Below are 26730 nucleotides of genomic sequence, written 5' to 3' on the forward strand. Positions count from 1 at the left end.
ATGCCATCTACAATCTATTCTAATTTTAGTTTAAATCTCATTTTGGTCGTCTGTAAATTTGTAATTTATGACTTATTTAATTTTAATTCTTATACTTTTGGTATTCAATTTTAGTCTAGTGACTAATATTAAAAGTACAAGGGTCAAAATTGAACATTTGAGTCTAAAGACTAAAATTGAACTTCCAAACTATAGAGACCAAAATGGTATTTTAACTTAATATTTTATTCACATCATCAAAATGATTGGTCAAACAGTTCAAACTAGTAAATGCATAAATATATTTACCGATGCTTGGATACAAATTAACTGACTGATACACAAATCTGTACATATGCAAATATATGTTAGTTTTCAAAGAAACCTAATCACCAAGTAGACAAAGTGGCTGCCTCATGCCAAGCTCAATCTTCAGGGCAGGAAACTGCTCCAAATCAGGAGAGATGCTTAAAATTTTCTGCATGTGAGAGAAAATCAGTGTCTGAGTTATACTTCTGAACCAATGTAATTCCAATATCTATGCAAATTTTAAGTTGGTATAAAAAATTGGTTCCCAAACCTGTAAGATTAAGACTCTGCTTAATCCCTCTACTTGAAAAACTTTTTCATAAGTCTCCCAACTTTCAGAATTTGTATCTGATAGGTGCACATACTTCAAAAGGCTTCTAATAGGTTTTTGAATTTTTAATTTTGTGCTTAACATGTCCCTACCATTAACCCTACCAGTTGAATACTTATGTAGTATACTGATCACATTGTTTAAAGATTGTGTGGCAGACGAGTTGGGGTATGCTTTGACATTTAGTGGCATAAGTATTCCATCAATGAAGTTGACAAGAATTTTTCTTGCAGATAAAGTTGAAAGTATGATGACCTATTAGAAATTTCTTAAGATTAAGAATCAGCATGTCATGTACGTATTCAATTGACAAAATTAACCATGGAGACCTATTATACACAAAACTTAAAGTTTAGAAACTTGTCAAACACTTTTTGAAGTATAAGAACCAAATGGACATTACTCTAAAACTTCCGAGTCCTATCACAAACTTTATATAATATAAGAGGACTAACTAGGTAAACATAATCATGAAGAATGCAGGGACCATACTCATAATTTAACCAAATTTTTACTTCTAATATGTACATGTTTTTTTATATCCACAAGTGTCTAGGCCAACTTATGTGTAACTTGACTAATCTCACGGAACAATCCGTCTGACCCTACAACATTTGGTGTCAAGACCAATATTGTACATAATTCAAAGCTAGAAATAAAGTTTGTATTCTATGCTTGATCAATCATGCAAATAAAAATAGGAGCTAAATGAAAACTTACCAAAGCGGCAAGATGTGCATCTTCCAAAATATTACCATCTACCTCCAATCTTGCAATTGGAAATTCTGGAAGATGTCCCGACTGTTTTTTACCAAGCAAATCACCAGGTCCACGTAAAAGAAGATCAATTTCTGCCAAATGAAAACCATCTGACGAATTCTCCAACACCTTCAAGCGACTTAAGCTGCTAGCAGTAGACGCCACCAAAATGCATTTAGACTTCTTCATTCCACGTCCAACTCGTCCTCTTAGTTGATGGAGCTGAGCAATTCCAAACGTCTCAGCATTCATAACAACCATCATTGATGCATCAGGAACGTCTACTCCAATCTCAATCACTTGGGTAGAAAGTAGTATCTGTGTCTGTCCATTTCGAAATCTCCGTAAAGCTACCTCTTTCTCATCACTCTTCATTTTCCCGTGCAACAACCCACAGTTATAGTCCTGAAACCTGTAAGAAATGGATCGAAGACTTTCTGAAGCGGCACGAAGCTGAGGTAGCTGTTCGGAATGCTCAATCACTGGATACACGAGATACACCTTCCCTCCTTTTTCTAACTCATCCAGCATCATCTATCATATGTAAACCATTTTCATCAAACAAGAAGCTGAGTATCGAAAATAAATTAACGAAAGCCCCACCTTTTCAAGAATGAATTTATATTGAAAATACTTCCACATAACTTAGAAGCATCCAATTCACTAAATAAATATAAGATAATGATGTTTCTACAGATTTACACTCAAAGTACGTTTCAACTACCAATCTTGTTTCCATTTCTAACAAAATGAACAATTTATGAAAATTTTATAGGTTAAAGCATACATCGTTAAAAGGAAATCAGGGTTTATTACTAATTACTATTTTCCATTATTATTTTCCTTTTTGCGTCTTTTCCATTTATGTATTTCCCTTTAGTGGTTTATTGATGTCTATTTATTCAATAATATACAAAATTAACATACATGACCAAGTATTTTTATAAAATGTAATCATCTCAAATGTAAGGACAAGAATAGACCTCATAAACCTTCTCGAAGCCTTCATCGTCTCCCACAATTGAATATGTTTTGACTGGTACCCGTCCAGGAGGCAAATCAGTTATCTGTGTCAAGAATCAAAAAGTTCCTGATGATATCAATGGAACACTTCCGTAAATAATTGAAGGAACAGCCAATATACAAAGAAACAGCTGGGCCTGGGGGCTAGCAAAAAGAACAAAAACCACAAAATCAATGGAACATTATTTCTGGTCACGTTGCAACCCATCCATCTCACGAAACAAACTTCAAGTCTCTGTTAGCTGTGTCACAGTATCTGAAAGAGAGAGGTTTTTCTTCCTAGCTAATAGGCTACACCTTGAGAAGTTACCTATCTTTTCCGCTTTCTTCTTTTTCCTCCTTCCAGGAGCTGAGTGCTTTTGTTTCAAGATTTTACTTCCTTAGTTTATGTCCTTAATATTTTGTAATTGTGTCTAGAATATGTTTGTAGTCGTTATTTATCAAGAAAATTATAACATACCTGCATAAGTAAGAATTTTGTCCTCTCTATAAATTAAAATGTTGAAACTGGTACTTTCTTAAGCTAACAATTGAAGCAAATTAGACTTCTTATATTAAAAGCCTGGAGAACATATTCTTCCAAACAGAATGAAGGTTGGAGATGATTTTAAACTACAGTGAACCATCCAGCATGCAGTAGCACGACCATGAAAGCAAAAGAAAAGAATTAACAGCTCTCTCGTGTTAATCAGTATTCGGATCACTGCTGATATGTTTTAGTGGAAGGTTTTTCTAAGGTGGCAATGCTTTCAAGTAATTTTACACAAGAAAGGGAAAATTTAAGGCTATGAAGAACATAAACCAATTGGTCTAGCTGGGTCGTGTAGGATATGTAGAGAACTTATAATGATGGTATGCTTGGTAGACTATATGGAACCAAACTTCCTTCTGTTCAATGCCATTGAAACTAGATAGACAGATGACAGATAGTTGGACCTGTTAAACTTAGCAGCTGGAGTGGAAGCAGAATGGTGCAGGCAAAAATAAAAGTAGAATAAGAGGTTGGCAGTATGGAAACAACGCAAACTAAAGAAGTAATGGGAAAGGAGAGAACCATGGTCCGCATCCACTGGTCATCTAAAAGCAGAAAGATGAAAAATATACAGCTTTTTCTTTTGAAAAATTCCATTACAATTCATGGATTGTGCACTTCTACTTCATGGCTATGTTTTCAATTGTTATTAAGAACTGACATTCTTCTTAAGTCCAGAGCTAAACTAAAAACTACTAATATGAAGATAATTGTAAAAGATAATCTAAGAAAGTTTTCTGCATTAAACACAAAATTTCCTCTCAAGTTGAGAACAATTATTTAACACAATTCAGAAACATTATTGATCGTAGTTTTTTTCTTTTCCACTATTAGAGAAAAATTGCATCCCTAAAGTTCCGTTTGATAATCATTTAGACCCCATGTAGTATAATACCTCAGGCCCAAGATTCGGAATCCGAATTCAGCACCTGGACATGAGGCGTTACAGATGGTATTAGAGCGGAACCTCTCCCAATAGATTCGGAATCCGAATTCAACACCTGGACCTGGGGCGTTACAGATGGTATTAGAGCAAAACCTCTCCCAATAGAATATGATTCAAGGACGAACCAAGCAAAAGCTGGTGGACATGTAATGTCCCGGGTTTGGGAGGGGGGACAAGGATGAACCGAGATCATATCCGAATGAGAGGGATCTTGAGCATACAAAATTATGGTTAAGAAAAGCTTAAAAGAATTGAAAATTACTACTTATACTTACAAGGTCCCTTTCCTTTTTGGTGGCTCAATCATAGTAACTTAAGGCAATTGTACAACAGTTGTCCCGCCCTTGAACAAGTCAACCAATTCAAATCCGAATAGTTAATGGCACAATGGGCGTTTCTCGCAACCTCTACCCACATTCTTGAGAAAATGTTTTAGAAAACAGGTTTAGAGAAAAAGGTTTTCACAAGCGTTTGAAAGCTGAGCAAGAAAATTAGTCGTACAACTAGAAAGCAATGCAAGGGACAACAACAATAGTTAATAGCATACAACTCTCGGATGTGAAGATAGGACAACTAGTCATACCCCCACATAGTACATTCTGAACAAAAAGACATCCGCCACCCTTGCACAAGAAAAAGTACATGGAAAGTAAATTAATTAACAAAATGGAATACATAGGATGAAAGCATGGTAAAAAGAGGTGGAGATGGAGGCGGACATGCGGCCATGGGTAACACGCCCTAGACAAGCATGACTATGATATCCTCCCCCACTCAATTGGTTGACGTCCTCATCAACTAACTTTGATCGAACTCAGTAATTTGTTGGGTAGTTGCCTTGAGGTCTTTTGTGTGCTCCTAAGTAATTTCTCTGTTTTAAAGGCTTTTCCACCACTCCAAGAACTCTTCTAGGCCTTGTCCTGGTCTTCTAACTCTGTCGCTTCTTCCAGCAAGTCTCTCATCAACTTCTTCCTCTATCATTCTCTTCGTCATGGCAAGCGGATATGTCACAACACTACATTGCCCATCAACATGGTCGGGGTGATAGGGCTTCAAATTACTTACGTGGATGACAGGATGGATCTCCATCCACGACGGTAATTGCACCCAATAAGAGGCTTTTCCAACCTTATCGATGACCTCCACTAGTCCTTTATAGCTCCTCACGAGGCGCCATTCTCTTTGGTCTTGCAATTGAAAATGTTCTGGGCACAATCTTACCCGCACTTCGTCCCCTGGTAGAAACTCTCAACATCTGTGCTCTCTTTTCCTCCACCTATTTGTGTGCTTTGATTCGTTCCCTGCGTAAGCATGAGCAATGTCGGAAGACTGTATATGGTGTGTGACACGAATGTACCACGTATAATCTCTTAATCAATCCTCCTTTGTGGAGGCAGGGACTTGTGTAAGCTGTCTGGCTCGACATTGCGACACTTTTCCAAGACACAGAATATCTTGACGGGTTTTCTCTTCCATGGTTTCAACTGATTCATGGGTAAGGTCCCTCTTCAACTGAAGGGTTGTGTAAGATTCTCTCACAAACTCGTTCGTTCTTCTCACCTGCAAAGCTTGATAAACAGAACACCAAAAACAGAGCAACAAAGAAGAAAGAAAAAAGCAAAAAGAAGAAGACAGATGGATGAATATTCTGCCCTTTCCTTGCTATTATTTATATAAAGTTTCTTCCATACAAACATTCCCTCTTCATCTCTGACACTCCCCCAAAAATAGAGCAACCCCCCCTCGAAATACTCTCCCCTGCCTTGCCAAAAGAAGAAAACTATAACAAGGAAAATTTCCCAACACTTTTAGAACCAAAAATAGAGCTAGCTTTCTCTCATCCTAAAAGTTCACTCACTTTTAGATAATTCTTCTCCTATTTCTTCCATCTGATCCCTTGCCCCTTTTGTAACCAATTCATGGTCCCCTCTTTCTTCTCTCGCATCCCAGCTCGTGGTCCCCTCCACCTTTTCTCCCACTTTCTTTCCTTGCTCTCCATTGGCTGCTTTGACATTTCCCTTTTTATCCCTTCTTTTGTAGGTGTAAATTATTTAAGGTCTTACAATACTCCCCTTCTCGAAATGAACCTTGTCCTCAAGGTTGAAATGAGGAAACTGTTGATTGAGTACACTCACATCTTCCCAGGTTGCTTCATTCTCAAACATCCCCTTCCATTTTACTAACCATTCATATGTTGCCATGATTCCATTCCATCTGACCCCAGGACAGTCTCAGGTTCAGTTTGTAATTCGAACTCTCCAGTTAGCCTTGGAGGGTGTTGTTGGACCTACTGATCTTGTCCCAGCTTCTTGAGTTGAGAGATATGAAAAACATTATGTATTTCAGCCTCTGATGGCAAACTCAATCTATAAGCTACTTCTCCTATTCGGTCAATTATCTTATATGGCCCCTAAAACCTTGGAGCTAGCTTTTCGCTTCTTTTCTTAGCCAATGTCTTCTGTCGGTAAGGTATTAGCTTCAAATACACCTCTTCTCCTACCTCAAATTTCAGTTCTCTCCGATGTTTATCTACTTGCTTTTTCATTCTATTCTGGGCTGTGGCTAAATTCTCCTTCAAAGCATCGAGTGCTAGATCCCTCCCTTGTAGTTGTTGTTCCACAGTATTATTGAATGTTTTCCTATCTCCATAGCTGACTAAGGGTGGTGGTGGTCTCCCGTAGACTGCCTAGAAGGGGGTGGTTTTAATGGAGATATGAAAGGTGGTATTGTACCACAATTCTGCCCAAGCCATCTATTTATTCCACTCCTTGGTTGCTCATTGCAGAAACAACGCAAATAGATCTCCAAACATCGGTTCACCCTCTCTGTTTGTCCATCAATTTATGGATGGAATGTTGTACTTCTTTTAAGTTTCATCCCCATTGTTGAAAACATCTCCTTCCAAAAGTTGCTCACAAAGATTTTGTCTCGATCAGTTGAAATGGATAGAGGTACTCCATGGTGTTTTACAACTTCCTTAATGAATATATCAGCAACTTGCTTTGCTGAAAAAGGGTGTTTGAGAGGGGTGAAGTGAGCATACTTACTCAATCGGTCTACCACCACCATTATCGCATCATATCCTTCAGCTTTTGGTAACCCTTCCACGAAGTCCATGCTCCAATCTTCCAATATCATGTTAGGGATCGGGAGAGGTTAAAGTAAGCCTGCTAGTGTGAGTGTCTCAAACTTGTTCCTTTGACAAATTTCGCAACCTTCCACGTAGTTCTTTACATCTGTCTTCATTCCCGGCAGTATAGTTCACCACTCATCCTTTTATACGTTCTCAAGAACCCCGAATGTCCTCCTAACACCGAATCATGAACAGTATGCAGCAGTGCAGGGATTAAACTAGATGTTTTAGATAGAACTAATCTGTCCTTGTAGGTTAGGCGATCGTGCTGCCACTTATACTTTGGCATTCTCTCCGGGTCTTCCTTCAAGGTGATGATGATTTTCTGTAATTCCTCATCCTCCTCGACTTCTTTCAAAACCACTTCAACATCGATAATAGTAGGTGCTGATAGAGTGCACAATTCCCCTTGTTCTCTCACTCTCGATAGGGCATCTGCAACTTTATTTTGCAACCCAGGTTGGTATAGAATCTCAAAATTGTAACCAAGCAGTTTGGTTAACCACCTTTGGAATTGAGGCTGTACTTCACGCTGTTCTATCAAAAATTTCAAGGCCTTCTGATCTGAAATCACAATAAACTTGCTTCCCAAGAGGTAGTGCCTCCATTTTTCTACTGCTAACACTATTGCCATCAGCTCTTTTTCGTAAATTGACTTCCCTTGGGCCCTTGTTGACAATTTTTGGCTGAAGTAGGCTATAGGCTTCGAATCTTGGGAGAGAACCGCCCCTAGGCCCGTCCCTGATGCATCCGTTTCAATCACAAAACTCTTGGAAAAATCAGGTAGAGCTAGTATAGGTGTCGTGACCATTGCTTGCTTCAGATTCTCAAAGGCTTGATTTGCTGCCTCACTCCATTCAAAGGCATTTTTCTGGAGGAGTTTGGTGAGAGGGGCTGCTATGTTCCCATATCCCTGTACAAAACGTCTGTAATACCCTGTAAGCCAGAAAAAACCTCTCAATTCAGACACATTTTGAGGTTGTGGCCATTCCCTCTGAACTTTCCCATTATCAACTTCTACTCCATTCAATGATATCCAATGGCCCAAATATTGGATTCTCGCCTGGCAGAAGGAACATTTTTTTTTTAGTTGCATACAGCTTGTGATCCCTAAGCACATTGAAGACCACTCCCAAGTGTGTTTCGTGTGTAGATAAATTAGGACTATATACCAATATGTCATCGAAGAAAACAAGTACAAATTTACATAGGAAAAGACAAAAAACCTGGTTCATCAATGATTGAAAAGTAGCTGGTGCGTTGGTGTCTCCAAATGGCATGACCAGAAATTCAAAGTGACCTTCATGCGTTCGGAAGGCTGTCTTCTCAATATCTTTCTCATTCATTCGGATTTGGTGGTACCCTGACCTCAGATCTAACATAGAATAGATTGTTGATCCATGTAGCTCATCCAACAGCTCCTCAATGACTGGTATAGGGAACTTGTCAGCCACTGTTGCTTGATTTAGTTTCCTATAGTCGACACAAAACCTCCATCCTCCATCTTTCTTCTTAACTAGTAGGACCGGGCTGGAATAAGGGTTGTGGCTTGGCCGGATGATCCCTGCTCTCAACATTTCCTCCACCAACTTCTCAATTTCTTCCTTCTGGCAGTGGCCATACTTATATGGTCTTACATTTATTGGTTTCTGATCCCTGCTTGTCAAGATGCGATGGTCAATAGCCCTTTTTGGAGGAAAAGCCTTTATCTCTACAAATATGTCTTGATTCTCTTCGATTAAGGCCCTGATCATAATTGGATGTTCCCCTGACTCTTCAAGTTCCTCTTCCCCTTCCTTCTTGTCTTCACTGTCATACTCATAGTTTTGAAATTCTACCAAGAAGCCTTGGTCATCTTCTTCCCATGATGTTGTGAGCGTCTTAATGGAGATCTCAGTCTTGGTTAGAGATGGATCAACTTTCAAAATGACCTGTGAATTCCCTGCCATAAAGGACATAGTTAACAATGCCCAATGTACTCCCATGAATTCAGTTGTACACAGCCAAGGCATCCCTAGGACCACATCCATCTGACCTAAATCAATTGCCAGAAAGTCAGTCTTCACACTAAGGTTGGGTAGTTCCAAGCTAATGGCCTTGCAGATTCCTCCCCCTTTTATCGCGTCTCCATTACCAATGACTACAAAGAAGTTCTTCTTGTTCATAGGTATTTGTAGTTCGTTCACTAACCTTTTATGCAGAAAGTTGTGCATGGCTCCACAATCAATCAGCACTAGGACCTCTTCTCCTTTCATCTTCCCTCTCAGTTTCATCGTCCCCCTGGCTGACAGCCCATAGATCGATCTCAAGGCAATTTCGACCGTTTCCTCTTTTTCTTCTCCCTCCGGTGGATCCCCCTTTTCCTCCTGTTCCAGATCAGTTTCTTCATTCTCATTGGTGATAAACAACATTAATTCCCAGTTCTCCTTCAGCTTGCATCAGTGGCCTGGGCTATACTTCTCATTACAACGAAAACGCAGTCCCTTATCTAGTCGTTCGCGAAACTCACTATCCGACAACCTCTTCATGGATGGTTCCTTCTTCACAAAGTTGTTCTTCATTGGTAGGGTAATTCTTTTGGTCTCTTGTGTCTCCATACTCTTCCTGCTCTTCAGTTCAGATCTTCCCTGCCTGGGCCTTCATTCTTGCACGGCCCAACGACTCCCAGGTCTGCTAGTGCTATCTTCAGTGATACATTGCGGTCACTTACTAGTTGGGCTTCATACATGCATTCTTCAAGTGTGGTTGGCTTTCTATTGATAACTTCGGCCCTCAAGGTTGGCTCCAGCCCATTAACAAAAGCGTCTCGAAGGACTTCTTCAGCTAGGTCGGGCAAAGGTGCTGAATATGTGACAAATTTCTTCACATATTCTGCATAAGTCCCTTCTTGCCTTATTCTCAACAATCTCGCGCCTAAACTTCCCACTCCGATAGGTCTATAGTACTCGAACATCCTCTTTTTTAATTCTTCCCAAGTTCGAATAGGTCTCCGGTTGTGGCTCCATCCAAACCAATCTACCTCCTCCGAAACTGATGACAACAACCTTGACTTTCTCTTGATCCGACAATTCATGTATCTCAAAGTAATGCTCTGCCCAGTACACCCATGATTCAGGGTTCTCACCAGCGAAAACAGGTATTTCCAGCCTCTTACTTTTATCAGATCCTCCTCCTCCCTAGTTGGTATTTGACTCGGATTCATCAGCTTTCCCTTTCATTTTCATCCTTCTTCCATTAGAAGCGCCTGATTCCTCAGCCTTTCGAGCTGCATTGCTCTCTCTCATCTCTTCTGTCAGCTTCTCTATGTTTTTGCACAAACCCAGCAACATTTCCTTCATTTCCGAAACCTCCTTCTCATTTTTTTCCAGCCTTTCTTCCACTTGTTTCTGAGCCATCACTCGTGTACGCCCCAGGATGAAGTGGGCTCTGATACCACTTGTAAGATTCTCTCACAAACTCGTTCGCTCTTCTCCCCTGCAAAGTTCAATAAACAAAACACCAAAAATAGATCAACAAAGAGGAAAGAAAAAAACAAAAAGAAAAAGAAGACAGATGGATGAATATTCTGCTCTTTCCTTGCTATTATTTATACAAAGTTTCTTCCATACAAACATTCCCTCTTCATCTCTGACCCTTCCCCAAAAATAGAGCAACCCCCCCCCCCCCTCTCAAAATACTCTCCCCTTACCAAAAGAAGAAAACTATAACAAGGAAAATTTCCCAGCACCTTCGAGAGAGTTGGCTTTCTCTCCTCCTAAAAGTTCACTCACTTTTAGATAATTCTTTTCCTACTTCGCTATCTGATCCCTTGCCCCTTTTGTAACCAATTCATGGTCCCCTCTTTCTTCTCTCGCATCCCAGCTCGTGGTCCCCTCCACCTTTTCTCCCACTTTCTTTCCTTGCTTTCCATTGGCTGCTTTGACATTTCCCTTTTTACCCCTTCTTTTGTAGGTGTAAATTATTTGAGGTCTTACAGGTTGAGATCATCTTTACTCTATTTGGCTGTTTGATCCCGATATGCACAACGGTGGGCGTAGACCCTGTGATCATTACGCATTCGATAAGGGGTATCGCTATTACTTTATGTTCGAGCAAGAATTTCATCCCCAACACTATGTCAAAGTCGTCCATTTTAACGATCACAAAATCAGCAAGGCTACTCCAATTTCTCAACTGTACGACTGTTCTCTTTACCATTCCAGTAATAGGCAAGGTCACAAAGTTCACTGCTTTCATTTTCCCTGCGCCTTCTTCCCAACGGAGATTCAACCATCTGCCTTATGTTTCACACATAAAGTTATGGGTGGCTCCAAAGTCGACCATGGTACTCATGGCCGATCTATGGTTGACCCAAGCATCTACATATATCAATCCGCCTTTTTGGGGTTTCTTTGTATCTCTCATATTCCTCTGGAGAACAGCTAAGAATCTTAAGGCCCCAACTCGTCGGGTTTCATCTTCCTCTGCTTGCATATTCTCGTCCTCTATATGAACAGCTTTGCCTTTCGAGCCTGAAGCTAATGAGGCTTAAAAGGCATTAAAGGTTGCCTGTTTCGAACATTCGCTTGTCTTGTGTTGCCCTTTGCATATATAACAGGATAGGGGGTGATTATAAAAATTCTGTTGATTGGGCCACCACACGTATTTCCAATCTTTTGTTGGAATGGTTTACCATCCCCACTAGTGTCGTCGTCTCCCCCACTATTTCTCAGTGGACTTGCAATTGCTCTTACTTCCTCTAGTTGGGGATCTCGAGTGTTGCCTCATCTCTCATGAGATTCGTCAATTAAATTAAATAAACATTCGGTCGCTGCGTATGCGGCTGGGAGATCCTGTATTCTCTGTTCATACAGTTTTGTTTTCACCCATGGTTTCAAGCTTTCAATAGAACAGAAAACTGCCTTTTTCAGACATATCCCGTATGTCCAACATTAGTCTGACAAATTGTATCACATAGTCTCTAATAGTGCCAGTATGTTTCAATTCTCGTGGCTTATGTCTTGCCAAAATTTCAACATTTTCCGGGAAGAACTGAGAACGCAATTCACGCTTCAGTCTCTCCCACGTGTCAACGGTGCAACCACCCTCTTGGATGTCCATGAAACAGGACCTCCACCATAACTTGGCATCCTCTGCCAGATGCATCGTCGCCAAAGTGATCTCTAACTCTTCAGTAGTTGTGTTCATAACTCTGAAGTATTGCTCCATATCAAATATAAAATCTTCTAGTGCTTTCGCGTCACAAGCTCCACAGAAGAGCTTAGACTCAGGTAATTTTAACCTGTTGAATTGGACTACACCGCTAGCTAGGGCTTGGTTTCCCACTGCTCTCATGGTGAGGTTAACTCTTGCACTAATGTCCACAATCTCTACCCGAACAACATCGAAAGCAGCTCGAAAGTCTCAGTAACTCACTCACCATTTGAATTATTGCTTTCTACGAGCTGTCTAGTTCTTCGACCCACTCTTTAGCTCATCGAGCCATCCCTACGCTCAAAGTTACTAGTTCTCATAACTTTTACTTCTAGGGTCTCAACCCTTGTTAACAATTCCTTGATGGGCATTCCATCCAAGCGGCCAGCCACCGCATCAATTCCATCGGCCTTGTCAGATACTTCTTGTAGTCGAGTTTTTAAGAACCGAATCTGATCAAGGACTTCTATTAGATAGAACATTTGCTCTTCCATCTCGACCAACTAGTCAACATAGGACTTGCCTAACCGTTTCGTCGTAGACATGATCACAACTTATCAACTTCACGAGCCGACTTGACTCAGCTCTTGTTCTCGCCTTGGAACAAATCAGCCAATCCGAATCTGAATAACTGATGGCACAATGGGTGTTTCTTGCAACTTCCACCCACATTCTTGAGAAAATGTTTTAGAAAACGGGTTTAGAGAAAAAAGTTTTCGTTAAATTGAAGCATGATTGAGCAATGAAAATTAGTCATACAGCTAGAAAGCAATGAAGGGGACAATAACGTTTTATAGCATACAACTCTCGGATGTGAAGATAGGACAACTAGTCATACCCCCACATAGTACATACTGAACAAAGAGACATCTGACACCCTTGCATATGGAAATGAGCAAGCGGCCATACACAAGGAAAAGTACAAAGAGAGTAAACTAACTAGCAAAATGAAATACATAACATGAAAGCATTATAAAAAGAGGTGGAGTCGGACACGCGGCCATGGGCAACACGTCCTAGACGAGCATGACTGTGATGCTTAGCATAGAGCAATTTATAGGAAGCATGACTGGACAAGCATGTCTATGTTGGGTGACCTCCTGGGAATTTTCTTAGGAAGCATGAGAGTGAGGAATGAGGATAAAACATGTTGAAAGAACCAGTGTTAGTTTGTGGGAATAGTCTTGATTCTTCGAAGCAACTTAAGACAAGTAAGAATGCCATTGTCAGGTCACAAGAGATGCAAAAGAATGTTGGGGCCATCAGATGCCGAATCCATATTCCAAATCCTAGACCGAATGCTAGGCCTCGTGCATCACATTCGATAACCATTTCATTTTTGTTTTTTGTTTTTGAAAATTAAGCATATTTTCTCTCAATTACCGCCCATGATTTGCATCTTACTTAAGTATAAGAGTTTAAATTCTTAACCAAATTCCAAAAACAAAAATATGTTTTTAAAAACAACTTTTTTTAGTTTTTGAACTTTGGCTTGATTTTTTAAATATTGGTAAAAAGTAAATATCAAAGCAAGAAATTTAGAAGTAGAATGAGTGTTTGTAGGCTTACTAAAAACCAAAAACAAAAAACCAAATTTTTACCAAATGAAACCTAAAATAGAATTTGAAGATAGGTGAAACTATGATAGAGAAATTGGAAGAGAAGAAGCATAAATTTTAGAAACAAAAACTAAAAACGAAATTGTTATCAGAAGTGTTATCGAAATGAGTCAAAGTTATAGTTTAGAAACCTACACAATCCAATAGAATATAACAGAAAATGGGGAAATCTGAATATAACAGAAAATGAGGACATATGAATATAACAACCGTGTAAATATCATACAAATAAATAAACTAAAATTTGCTAGTAAGGAGAAAAGAATGTACGCGTACAAGTGGTGAATCAGTATATTAAAGAAAGTATGTTCTCCCTAAATTCAGCCAATGTTGGAAATGTTTACATTGAGAAGAGAAGAAGGAAATGTTGAAAACAGAAAAGTTCTTCCTTTGTATTTTAGTTTTTTCCCTTATTCTGTAATCTCCTTTCTGGCATTTGTTTACATTCTCTCTTCCCTTTGTTACCGTTGGGTTATTACCTTATTTGGCTTTTCCCTTCTCTTATAATTTAGGGTCGTAACTTTGTACAGAATTCAATAATAAGAAGAAATATTTGATTAACAAAACGACAGGAAATACCAGTGTTCAATGGAAAATGAAGGGATAAAATCCAGTTCCAACCAAAATGAAAGGAGAATGAAAAAAAATGCGGAAGTTGATCAAATTATCTACCTAGTTATCGAAAGTACACATTTCATTGCGTAGGTGTTTTAAACTACACAAAGTAATACTATGTTCTTTAGGTCGTTGTCTATTGGCATTAGGATATGTGGAGAAATGCTTTTCATGTGAACTTTATACTTCAATAGCAGTTGTATGTAAATTAGGAGAAAAGTGTGAACTTACATGAGTCAGCGACACGTCTCCATACAATGCAAGAGCAAGCGTTCTTGGAATAGGAGTGGCTGACATGGCAAGAACATGAGGAGCCATATAGAAATCTCCACTTGAGGTTCCATCAGAGCACTCCACGGTAATTTTTGAACTTAAAGAGTTGTTGAATAACTACAGTCAAGAGTGATAACGTACCATGAGTTTGAGGATGGCAAGATTAAGACAAAATAAATAAAAGAAGGGCAAAATCATTTCCAGCAGAGGAAACATAAACAATTTACCCAACATAATCGACGTTTAGAAATAGATTTTTCCCTTTAATCAATTAGAAAAGTTATTTTGTTAATAATGAAAGACTAAAAAGAAAGAAGGGGAGGAAAGATTAAGTATGTCAACCCTAACAAACTCAAAGGAGATTACAAAAAACCCTCTCGGATTGGCAATAAGCATAGAGTGAGAGTAACTAAAATAAAATGAGTGACATCCGGTTGAAGGTATTAAATTAAATAAAGATCTCTCATTCCTCCAAATAAATAAAGAATTTTAGCTGTCTTCGTAAGAGTGGCCTGCAATTGAAGGGCAAAGTCTTTGACACACCCAGACGATATTGTCTCGGAACTGAAGCAATCCAATTGGTCTTATTTAGACAGAACAATAAGAAATTGTCTTTAACAGGAGAAATCAGAGAGAAGACAAATAATTTAAATAAAACAAAGAGAAAAAAAGTGAGAACAAAAAATGCAGGAAACTGCAAAACACAGAGACCAAGTTTCCCTTGGAAGATTTCTAACAAAAAAGTGACTCCTTGAACGTCCCGGAAATAGAGACTATTTCATCTGCACTTTGGAAGGTACTGTTGTAACAATGAAAGTACCAAAAACGGCCTTGACAGAAGTCAAATCAAAATTCTCCTATAGGTTAAATGAAATTGACCACTACTATTGCAATTTGACAAAAAGGCCACTATGATATGTTTGAATTTTTTCAGAAAATGAAGCACTATATTACTACAGATAAAGCAACCACCTTACTGCTAAACTTTCCTCTCTGAACTACACCAAAACGATGCTGCTCATCCACAACTGCAATGCGTAAAGCAGAGAACTCCACTTTTTCCGATATTAGACTCTGAGTTCCAATAACTAAAGAAGTCTCTCCTGTTTGGAGGCTCTGAAATTAAAATTAAATTCTCAATTTCAGTAGTGTAGCATGAATAAAGAAGTTACAAAACAATTAGGTAATAATGCAGACCTCGCGAATCATCCGTGATTGTTTTGATGAGGTAGAACCTGTTAGTAAAGCAACAGAAGGTTTATTCTCGATCCCTTCCATGCTCTCTAACAAACCAAGCAAATGTTCATAATGCTGAATAGCAAGTAACTCAGTCGGAACCATGAAAGCTGCCTACAGATTATTACAAGGAATCTCAGATTTTCACAGCATTTAAAGATTTAAACATTAGATTTACATACCTAATAACCTACTTTTAAATTATAAAGTAACCAGTATTTATTCGAGACATCAAACAATCTATTAAAATGTCTCAAATATCCAGAAGCTAAACCTGACATCCAGTGCCTATAACTTCCATGCATGCCAGAAAAGCAACCACTGTCTTCCCACATCCTACGTCACCCTGGAAAGGACCAAAATAAATATCAGATGTACATTACTTGGTGTAGACCAAAGAGAGAATTTTATTCAAATGTAGATTACCCTCAAACAATACAACACAGCCAGTATTTATAGGTCAGTCGAGAGTAATGGTTCTTTTACAGATGGTTCCTTTTCATAGAGCTTTGAATGCAACTTCTTTTTCATCGGTTCCTTGTTTGTCTTTTATCTACATGGGCGCTTCCGTTCTCAAAGTTGCCTTGGTGTTTATTTTCCGGCCTATTGTTCTGTCTCCAAAGGGATGGTTTCTTTACTTCAGTGATAGACCCCTGGTTATGAAAGTGTATGAACGTAAGTGTGTGAAGGGTAGTTATGGATTTAGGTGGGGCCCAGTAGTTTGTTAGTATAGTGGATTAGAGTGTAAGGAGCTGGGGAAAAGGAAATGGGGAAAAAGACATTCATTTTAGAAAAATGATAGAGATGGGGAAAAGGACAGGTATTAGAACCATCCCTAACTGAGCATTTATGAAAATAAAAGAAACAAGGGAGAATAGGAGAGATTAGTTTTAAGAAGCATTTACGCAATCCTCGGAAAGCTTTCCGTTCGATCCATGCAAAAGGATGATGATCACATTTACTAAAAGCAATATTTCTCCATAGAGCCTATATGTTGAATGACCATGTCCATTGGAATATGGCTTTCGCTGGTCAGGATTTATGGTTATTCATGTTTACCACACAACTAGGTATGGTAATATTTAAGATTTGGTAAGAACTTAACTTTTGAGTTTTGAGAAAGTCTGTAGGATTAGGCTATGAGATCTAGTCTAACCAACCATAAAGGCTGTGCATATGTAATTAATGACAGCACGAACAAAAGTTTGTGCAAAGTTATGAACAAGAGCTACAGAGATCCACTATGAAGCATAAATAGAAATGAGAGGTTTCTAGTATGACAGTGTAACAAAAAAAATATATGACCTTGTATTCTTTCATTTTTTTTTTCCTCAATAAAAGTTGTTTCCATAAAAGAAAATAACAATATTCAATAAAAAGGATGAAGGAGAGAAACCTGCAAGAGCCTATTCATAGGAATTGGTCGCTTCAAATCCCATATAATTTCTGTAACAGCTTTCATCTGACTCTCTGTAAGGGAGTATGGAAGGACTTTAAGGAACTCTTGAGTGAGAGGAGCCCATTCCTTCATATATGCAGCATTTAAATGAGGTTTACGATACTTGTCCAGCAAACGATCTTTCTCTATTCTTGTCCCGAGACCTTCAAGCATTTGGAACAAGCGTGCCAACTGTTAAATCATAATATGCGGTCATGTATTAAGTTCACAAGTGAACAATAAACTAAATCAAATTCTAAATAAACATAACCATTAAAATTATCTGAACTGTTGACAATTTGTTTTCCTCCTTTTTCTGTTTTTCTTTTTTTTCTCCAGATTGAAACCATAACAGGGGTCCCTTCAAGGATAAGGAATTTTACTATTTTAACTATTTTAACAACTTCAATAATAGTCAGAACCCTGTCATCTTTTTCATTCACTCTTCCACAAGCACACAGATGAAAGAAAAGTGCTAAAAAGTTCTTTTTTTTTTTTCTCTTGTTTCGCTTGGGAATAAAGGGTTTCTTAAATAGAAAAAACATACCATTACAAATAAGGGAAAAATAAAATACAGCAAATATATTACAATAAATACAATGGAGAATTTTACAAGAAAGGAAATAATCAACACTCCCCCTCAAGCTAGTTTGAAGGTATCATTCATGGCCAACTTGTCAATTAAATTGTTGAATCGTCACTTTGAAAGACCTTTAGTTGATACATCTACAATTTGCTCTGTTGTCAGAAGGTAGGGAATGCATATTATTCTTGCATCAATCTTCTCCTTTATGAAGTGTTTATCAACTTCAATATGTTTTGGTCCTATAATGAAGGACTGGATCGTGGGCAATGAAAATCCCTGACTTGTTATCCATTTGCCCTCAAAAAACCTTGGGCTAACACCCTAAATTCTACTTCAGCACTACTTCTTGCAACCACACTTTGTTTTTTACTTCACCAAGTAACTAGATTTCCTTCAATAAAAGAGCAATAACCTGAACTGAATCTTCTATCAGTCGTGTTGTCTACCCAATCAACATCAATGTAAACCTCAACATGCAGGTGGTCATGCTTCTTAAATAATATACCTTTTACTGAAGTACCTTTCAAACACTATAAAAACAACAACCTTGTCATTCCCAGTATGTTTATAAAACATAGTATGATCCACTTGACTTTGACTAAATCCACAGCTCGTGATTGCCTTTCCAAAATATTCAAACCATGCTCTAAGAGATTGATTAAGGTCGTATAATGATTTCTCTAACTTGCACACTTTGTTAACCCTAAGATCCACCTCGAAACCAGGTGGCAAGTCATGAATGCCTCTTCTTCAAGATCCACATTGAGAAAGGCATTCTTAACATCAAGTTGATATAGAGACCAATCAAAATTAACTGCAACAAACAATAGAACTCTATATAATTAAGTTTAGCAACTGAAACACATGTTTCTTGATAATCAATTCCATAGGTTTGAGCGAACCCCTTGGCAACCAATCTGGCCTTGTACCTTTCAATACTACCATCAGATCAATATTTTACAGTGAACACTCATTTGCATCTCACTGTTTTCTTACCTTTTGGTAGTTCAACTATGTCCCATGTGCAATTTTGTTTTAGCGCATTAATCTCTTCCATCACTGCTAATTTCCAATTCAAATCATTTAAGGCCTCTTGCATATTCCTTGGAACAAATAGATTGGTTATCTTAGATGTGAAGGTTTTATGAAAGTCAGAAAATCTATGATAAGAAAGATAGTTTGCAATGGAATATTTGGTACATTTACGAGTATCTTTCCTATGGGCAACTGGAAAATCAAAATCAGAGACATCAAGTAAATAAGGAGATGAAGAGCTAGGAGAAATAGGCATTGAGTGTCTAATGTCTGGATCTTCAGAATCATTCACCGGAGCATTAGATTGGTCCTATGATATGTTAACTGTTTGATCTCGATCTCTTTGAATCAATTCTTCTAGTATAAACTTGAAGTTCAGGCTTTCGACTTATTGAGTCAGTTTGTAGTGTTTCTCCCCCTAAAGAAGAACTTTCCACACTTGGCATCGAAGGGCTAGAACTCATACTTTCAAAATCAGTGATATTTGGGAGAGGTGAAGTGCCCCAAAAATTATCTTCACTGTTAGATTTGTCCCTTTGAAGAGAATTTTCCCTAAAAATGCTTGATTTTCCAAGAAAAGCATATCCATACTATCAAAATACTTGTTGGTCGAAAGATTAAAACATTTGTAAGCCTTTTTATGAGAGATATAACTTACAAAAATGCATTTAATTGCTCAGGATCAAGTTTAGTTGAAGAAAGGGTAGGAGTATGGACATAAACAGTACACCCAAATAATTTTATTGGTAAATCAGAAAACAATCAGACATTAAGAAAAGACTCTTTGAAGTGACTCAAAGGAGTTCTAAAATTCAAAACCTTAGACGACATTCAATTGATTAGGTATGCAGCTATAAGGATTGCATCACCCCACAAATATTTTGGAACCTTAAAAGAAAACATAACGGCACGAGCAACTTCAAGTGTCTATTTTTTCACTCAACAATGTCATTCTGCTAAGGAGTGCCTCGACACGTAGCTGATGAAAAATACCCTTATTTTGCAAAAAAATCGGTTAAATGGTCGTTGAAATATTAAGTGTCATTATCAGAGTGAAGAATGCAAATTTTAATTTGAAATTGAGTTTCAATCCTTTTTTAAAACCAGACAAATAGAGTCAAGTTGAACAGGTGTGATCATCTATAAATGTAACAAACCAGCACTTAAAACTATGAGCCAAAACTCTAGACGATCCATATGAATTAAGTAAAAAGGTGATGAAGCCTGGTAAGGTTTAAGCAAATAAGATCGGTGATGTTTGGCAAAAATGCAACTTTCACCTTGAAAAATAGAACAATCGATCTCTTTAAATAAATTTTGAAACAGTACTTTAAGTAGAAGAAATATGGATGCCCTAATCTACGATGCCAAAGCATTATAGTTTCTTGAACAGAAGAAGAACTGACACTACGTATGTTCTGAACTTTTTTATGACTAACTGAAACTTCATTATCAAAGTAATAGAAACCATCAATCATCCTAGCACATCCAATCGTTTCCCCCCGAGTCCTGATCCTGAAAGATACAATGAGTTTCACATAAGATAACATGACAATTAGCATCTTTAGAGATTTTATTGACAGATAACAAATTACAGGCTAATCTTGGAACATGAAGGACATAACGTAAAGTAAATTTGTGAGACAAAGGGATTGTTCCTTTTCCTGCAATAGAGGTGAAACTACCATCAACAACGCGAATCATCATTGCAATACACAGGAGAGAAGGATTCAAATAAACAAGAACAAGTCATACTTTTCTCTCTACCAGGCAAATTGAATCTTCCTCTCATTTTATAAAATTTGATCACTCGGCCTTCACCCTACCCAACCTTAAGGTGAAATTTTTTAGAGGAACCCCAAGTCCTTCCCTTTCCCTACTCTGAATAAGAAGGGTGTTGAAGAAGTTTGACTCTCCCTTTAGTGTCAGTAGTGAAGAAGCCCAACAGCATAAGATTGGGAAAGATCAAGTTGATATTGGACAAAAGTATTCCTTTGAGACAAATATTGTCAACCTATTCCAGACTGAGGAAGACTAGATTGCAAACGTAAAAACTGCTGTTAGCTTGGTACCAATTCTGCCTTTAGAAATCCCAACTCACCTACAAGCTATGGGTGCAAATTGTGGATTAACTTTGGGTTGAACATGCTCTTCTAGTAACTTTGGGAGTCTCCATATCATAATTGTGATGAAAATAGTGTTGTGGAATACATGTGGGTTAAAGGATGTAAATAAGAGGCTGATCTTAAAAGAATTCTTGAAAAAACATAATCCAGACCTTGTTTTGATCCAGGAATCAAAGAAAGAAGATTTTGATGCTACTTTTATTAAAATCATATGGAGCTCTAAGGATATTGGCTGAGAATTTGTGGAATCCTTTGGTAAATCAGGTGGCATCTTGACCTAAGAAGCACGGACACCGACACGCGACACAGCGACACGACGACACCGACACGGCGAAACGCCAATTTTCAAAAAAGTAGGACACGACACATCGGGGACACGTTATTTTTTTTATTAAAAAAATTAAATATATGTCGTAAAATAAACATATTGGGAAATATTCCATTTAAAAATATCATTAACAACCATACAACCATAGATAAGATGACTAACGGTCCAATGTTATAAGTCATAACAAGTTTTAGTAATTAGTTGAACACCACAAAAGTTACAAAACCACAAAATAGAATCAAAGAAGCCAAGCCATATTTTCTTCATTCTTGTCCAATGTCCTCTTAACCACTCGAAGCTTCATTCTGATCATCATCATCAGTAAAAACTATAACTTCCAATTCTGGTTCGTCCAAAGATAAACTAGCTACTTCAAGCATTCCCGCATCTTCAAATGAATCAAATAAATCTCCAGCAATGTCCCACATTTTTGTCTCTCCTTTGAAATATTCAGGAGTTCTTCTTGGGTGTGGCGAAGTTGTCGGTGAGTCTGGGCGTGGAGAAGTCGAACGAAGTTTAGGCGTGGAGAAGTTACTGCCAGCGTGTCGGGTTTGGAGAAGTCACCGGCGTGGAGGTTTGGGCGAGACATTTTGGGCGTGGAGGTGTGGCCGACCGTCGATCGAGTGGGCATGGAGGTGTGGCGTTTTAGGCATGGGGACTCGGGAGTTTTGATATTGTTATAGAAAGGGGTTCAGTTCGCATGGGTCTCCATCAGTCACAGGTTCTTCCGCCTAGCACCATGCCGCTAGTCGTCAACGAGTAACGCCACTCCGATCGGTCATAGGCAGGTCGTCGCCGCGGGTTTCTGTAGACAATCGAGCATGGGTGATGTATTTCTTCTTTCCTTCAAGTTTCTCTCGCTAGTCTTTGTTTCTCTCTCTAACTTAATGGGGTCTCCCTCATAGCCGCACACCACCTCCTCTGCCCACTATACCAAAGTGTTATTGTCGCCACCGCTGTGAATAGTTGTCTCTTTTGTCAGATTCTTGAATGTGGTAAGCGTTTTGTGCAATTTTGCAACTTCTTAGGTTCATCTTGTAAACCCACCATGTGTCATCTGTAGAGTCGAGTTTTGGAGGCCATTAGTGTAATGTGCAGCAAAGTTCAAGAGCATTTGGTGTGTTTTTGTTAAGAAGTAAGGTCTTGGAACCAAGTGGGCTAATGTTCCTTCCTGAAATTGGTTTTCTAACCCTTCGTATTTGGTATTGAATTTTTGCATAGGTTGGATTTATTGTTTGAAGCTTGGAAGTGACTTTGGGTCAAACTATAATAGTGTGATTCAAGAACCCTCAAAGCTAGAAAGGGAGATTGGTTTGTCTGGATAAATATTTGGACTTAATGTCGAGGTAAGCAATCTTACTACTGGAACCGCCTCTGAGCTAGGTAACATAGATAATTTGATAGTGTTTGGTTTTGAATGGATCATATTAAGAAGCATGATATGTTATGTTAATAAAGCAAATTTTAGAAGCATGATGTCACGAATATGTGTGGGACCCTGAGACATGTACCATGTTTTTATGTTGTGAATATTATTGATGCTATGATAAATGTCATATTATGAAAGTGTCGGTTGCTCTCCTAACACTATTATATTACAGCTCCGTGAACCAATGGGTTCACAACTACATTACAGCTTCATGAACTGATGAGTTCACAACTACATTACGACTTCATGAACTGACGAGTTCACAACTATGTACTACAACTCCATGGACCAATGGATTCACAATTGTATCACAGTTCCGTGGACCGACGGGTTCACAACCATGTTACAGCTCCGTGTTAGGGCAAGTTAAACCATTCACTAGACGACCATCTAAAGAGTGGTTAAAAAATTATGTGTCTCACCTACATGTTTGCATTTATTGGACACAATGATGTTGAGGCGACTTCGGGCGCGCGCCTGAGACGAGAGGCAAGGTGGCTGGAGGCCTATGCACCTCGTATGTAGCCAAGGCGTGCAGATTCAATGTTACAACTCTTGTGCTCGCCTTGCAGTGCCTTGTGCCTTGGCCAAGGCGTGCAATTTTAGAATTCCTTCTTTCTTTCTTTTTTTTTCAATTATACCAGTATAATTTTACAACCTAAGCCCACATAAAAAAGGCCCACCAAATCCATGCAACCTAATATTATAATACACAGCCGTCTATACCATGCAAAAGAAAAAATCGTTATAGGAAAACGTGTTGGTTTCTTCCTATTCTCCACGTTTGGGTTAGTTTCTTTTCTTCCAAGTTTGAATTTCTCCTTCTCGCAGGATTCTGAGGCTCTTCCAAAAAAAAACAAGGAAGAATTTTTCTTTAGTTTTCCCATTCAACCTCTTCAGCTACACTTTTAAGGGGTAGAAAACGCAATCAAAAAGGTTAGTTTTTTTTTTCCTCCCCATTATAGTTCTTCTCGGCAGATTCTGAGGTGGGTTTATTAAAAGAAACGTAAAGGCTTTTTAGTTCTTTTTTTTCATTGTACTTGTTCTCGGCAGATTCTACGTGGGTTTATATAAAAAGGAAGCATTTTTATTCCGTTTTCATTCAGCTTCTTTAGCATATCTTCATTGTTTTACAAAAAGATTGGTTTTTTTATTTTTGTTTTTCAGCATACTACTTGTTGTTTTTCATATTCAACTTGTTTTTGAAAAAGATTAGTTTTTTTTCGGTATACTTTTTCTTCAACCAAAAGGTTCGTCTTTTTTATTTTTGTTCACTATATTACTTGTTGCTTTTCATATTCAACTTGTTTTTGAAAAAGATTAGTTTTCTTTTTCAGTCTACTTTTTCTTTCAACCAAAAAGGTTGGTTTTTTTATTTTTGTTTTTCATATTCAAGTTGTTTTTGAAAAGGATTGGTTTTTCTACAGTATATTTTTTTTTCAACCAAAAAGGTTGGATTTTTTATTTTTGTTTTTCAGTATACCTACTTGTTGTTTTTCATATTCCAACTTGTTTTTGAAAAAGATTAGTTTCTGAAAAAGATTAGTTTTTTCTTTCCATATACTTGTTTTTCAATTCTAAGTGGAAACATTTCTAAAATAGGCTTTTTTATTTTTTGGTTTATTTTCATTGTTTTATAATAGGATGGGGAGAAGCAGAACAAAAACGGAAACATCCCGGTTGGCAATAGCATGGTGGAAAAGATATGAGAAGAGAATATTGTCCAAGTAGTGACTAATAAAACCTCAAACTATGTCCTAACTGCCAAATATTTCGAAGCAAAGCGGCCACATTTATATTGGACACCATTTGCTGCCCACTGTTTAGATTTGATATTAGAGAACATTGGAAAGATTGATCCGATCAAAAGATGTCTTAAAAGGGTTATAGAACTAAGTGGTTTTATTTATAATCACTTGTACATACTTAACATGATGAGAGAATTTACCAATCAACATGAATTGGTAAGACCAACGATTACATGTTTTGCAACATTGTTTTTTTACCCTAGCAAGTATCCACAGGAATAAAGCAAACTTGAGAAGATGTTTATTTCTTAGAAATGGAGGACTTCCAAATGGGAAAAAGATCCAAAGGGAAAGAGAGCAACCGACAACATTTTGATGCCATCCTTTTGGAACTCAGTGGTTTACACTTAAAAGGCATCCAAACCCTTAGTTCAAGTACTTAGACTTGTCGATGGTGATAAACCTGCAATAGGATATATCTATGAAGCCATGGATAGGGCAAAAGAGACTATTAAGAGTGGATTTAATGATAATGAGATGAAGTACAAGCCAATTTAGGAGATCATTGATAGATGGGATTGTCAACTTCATCGACCATTACATGTTGTTGGATATTATTTGAATATAATCACTTTTCTATGACTACAAGAATAGAATTACTCGAGATGTTGAAGTCATGAGTGATCTTCTTAAAGTTGTGCAAGATTGATACCATCTACTAGTGATCAAAATCAATGCACAGTAGAATTAGAGTTATATTCTGAAGCTAAAGGCATATTCGACATTCACTTAGCAATCAACACAAGGAAAGTTAAGACGTCAGGTAAGGACATTCCCTACTACATTGATAGTGTATATAAGTATGTTATTTCTAAATCATGTCAAATGCGTGAACATCATGGGAGGCTCTTTATGGTGGTAGTACTCAGTTTTGCAAAAGTTAGCCATGAGAGTCCTTAATCTGATGTGTTGCAGCGCTTCTGGGTGTGAGTGCAATTGGAGTGTTTTCGAAGAACATGTAAGTGATCATTTTGTTTTCTACATTATGAATTTAAGATTTAAAATAAACTTCTAACTCCATATTGGTTAATAATTTATAGATTCATACGAAAAAAAGGAACAGGTTGGAACAGAAGCGCTTAAATGATCTTGTTTATATAAAGTATAATCAAGCACTTAAAGAGCTCTTTGATTTAAAGGATCAACTTGATCCAATCTCCTTAGATCATATAGACGAAAGTAATGAATGGTTGGTCGAAACATTGGATAAAGAAAATAATGAAACTGAAGTTGACAATGAGCTAGTTTTTTATGACGACGACCTCTTATGGGGAGATATAGCTCGTGCTAGTAGAGTTAGAGAACCCATCACATACACTAGATCAAAAGGAAAGTCAACTGCCTCTGCCTCCACTTCTAGAGTTCAAAAGCAAACACCAACTATATAAGTGGTTAGTGATGAAGATGAGAACGATAAAGAGAAATTAGACATTGAGGACAATGGCCAAGGAGGAGCAATGGACGAAACCTTATATTTAGATGAGAACAACGATCATGTTTTTAAACTTTTACTTTTAGAGTTTTGTTAATTTTTATTGATTAGATTACTATTATTGATCTTTGAGGCGTTCACATTTGTATATAAACTTATGTTCTACTTCTACATTATTTATTTATTTATTTATTCATTGTGCCCAAGCGAACCTTTTTGTCGCCTCTCACCTTGAGGCGATCAAAGGACTTGTCGCCTTGAGGTGCGCCTTGTGCTTTGAAAACACTAATGGGACATAAATGCATAGGCTGACCGCAATAGTGGAGTTACTTACTGAGTATTTTTGTACTCATCCTTTATTATGATATGTTTTTCAGGTAAAGGCAAGGAACGAACCAGGTGCTTGGCGAGGAGATCTATTAAAGGTGCCATATGAGGAAAAGTGTTGATGCTTCTGCTCAATATCATGTTTTAGAGAAATTTCAACGGTTTAAATGAAAACGTTGAGTTTTGAGTTTTAAATTTAAATGTTTTATGACTTATTTATATATTTATCTTCAACATTTAGGGATCCCGAATCAAATACTGTTCTATTATTTA

The 26730-nt window shown here is 37.8% G+C and overlaps 1 protein-coding gene and 1 pseudogene across 2 annotated transcripts in view; one reads left to right on the forward strand and one right to left on the reverse strand.

Annotated features, from left to right (window-relative positions):
* Window positions 1–204: 204 nt before the first annotated feature.
* Window positions 205–26730, reverse strand: part of LOC120081864 (DEAD/DEAH box RNA helicase family protein) — a 48954-nt gene continuing 22428 nt past the window's right edge. For both annotated transcript variants that reach the window (XM_039037040.2, XM_039037039.2), the window contains exons 8-15: window positions 17345–17578; window positions 16223–16294; window positions 15910–16062; window positions 15685–15828; window positions 14671–14829; window positions 2362–2445; window positions 1340–1912; window positions 205–457 (exon numbers count right to left, since the gene is read on the reverse strand). In XM_039037040.2, coding sequence (XP_038892968.1) covers window positions 365–457; window positions 1340–1912; window positions 2362–2445; window positions 14671–14829; window positions 15685–15828; window positions 15910–16062; window positions 16223–16294; window positions 17345–17578 — 1512 coding nt within the window. In that variant the 3' untranslated portion in view covers window positions 205–364. The remainder of the gene's footprint in view (window positions 458–1339; window positions 1913–2361; window positions 2446–14670; window positions 14830–15684; window positions 15829–15909; window positions 16063–16222; window positions 16295–17344; window positions 17579–26730) is intronic.
* Window positions 24936–26086, forward strand: LOC150035041 (uncharacterized; annotated as a pseudogene).

The sequence above is a fragment of the Benincasa hispida genome, chromosome 7 (genome assembly GCF_027475165.1).
Source record: "Benincasa hispida cultivar pf3 chromosome 7, pf3_genome.v1.1, whole genome shotgun sequence".
Taxonomy (NCBI): Eukaryota; Viridiplantae; Streptophyta; class Magnoliopsida; order Cucurbitales; family Cucurbitaceae; genus Benincasa; species Benincasa hispida.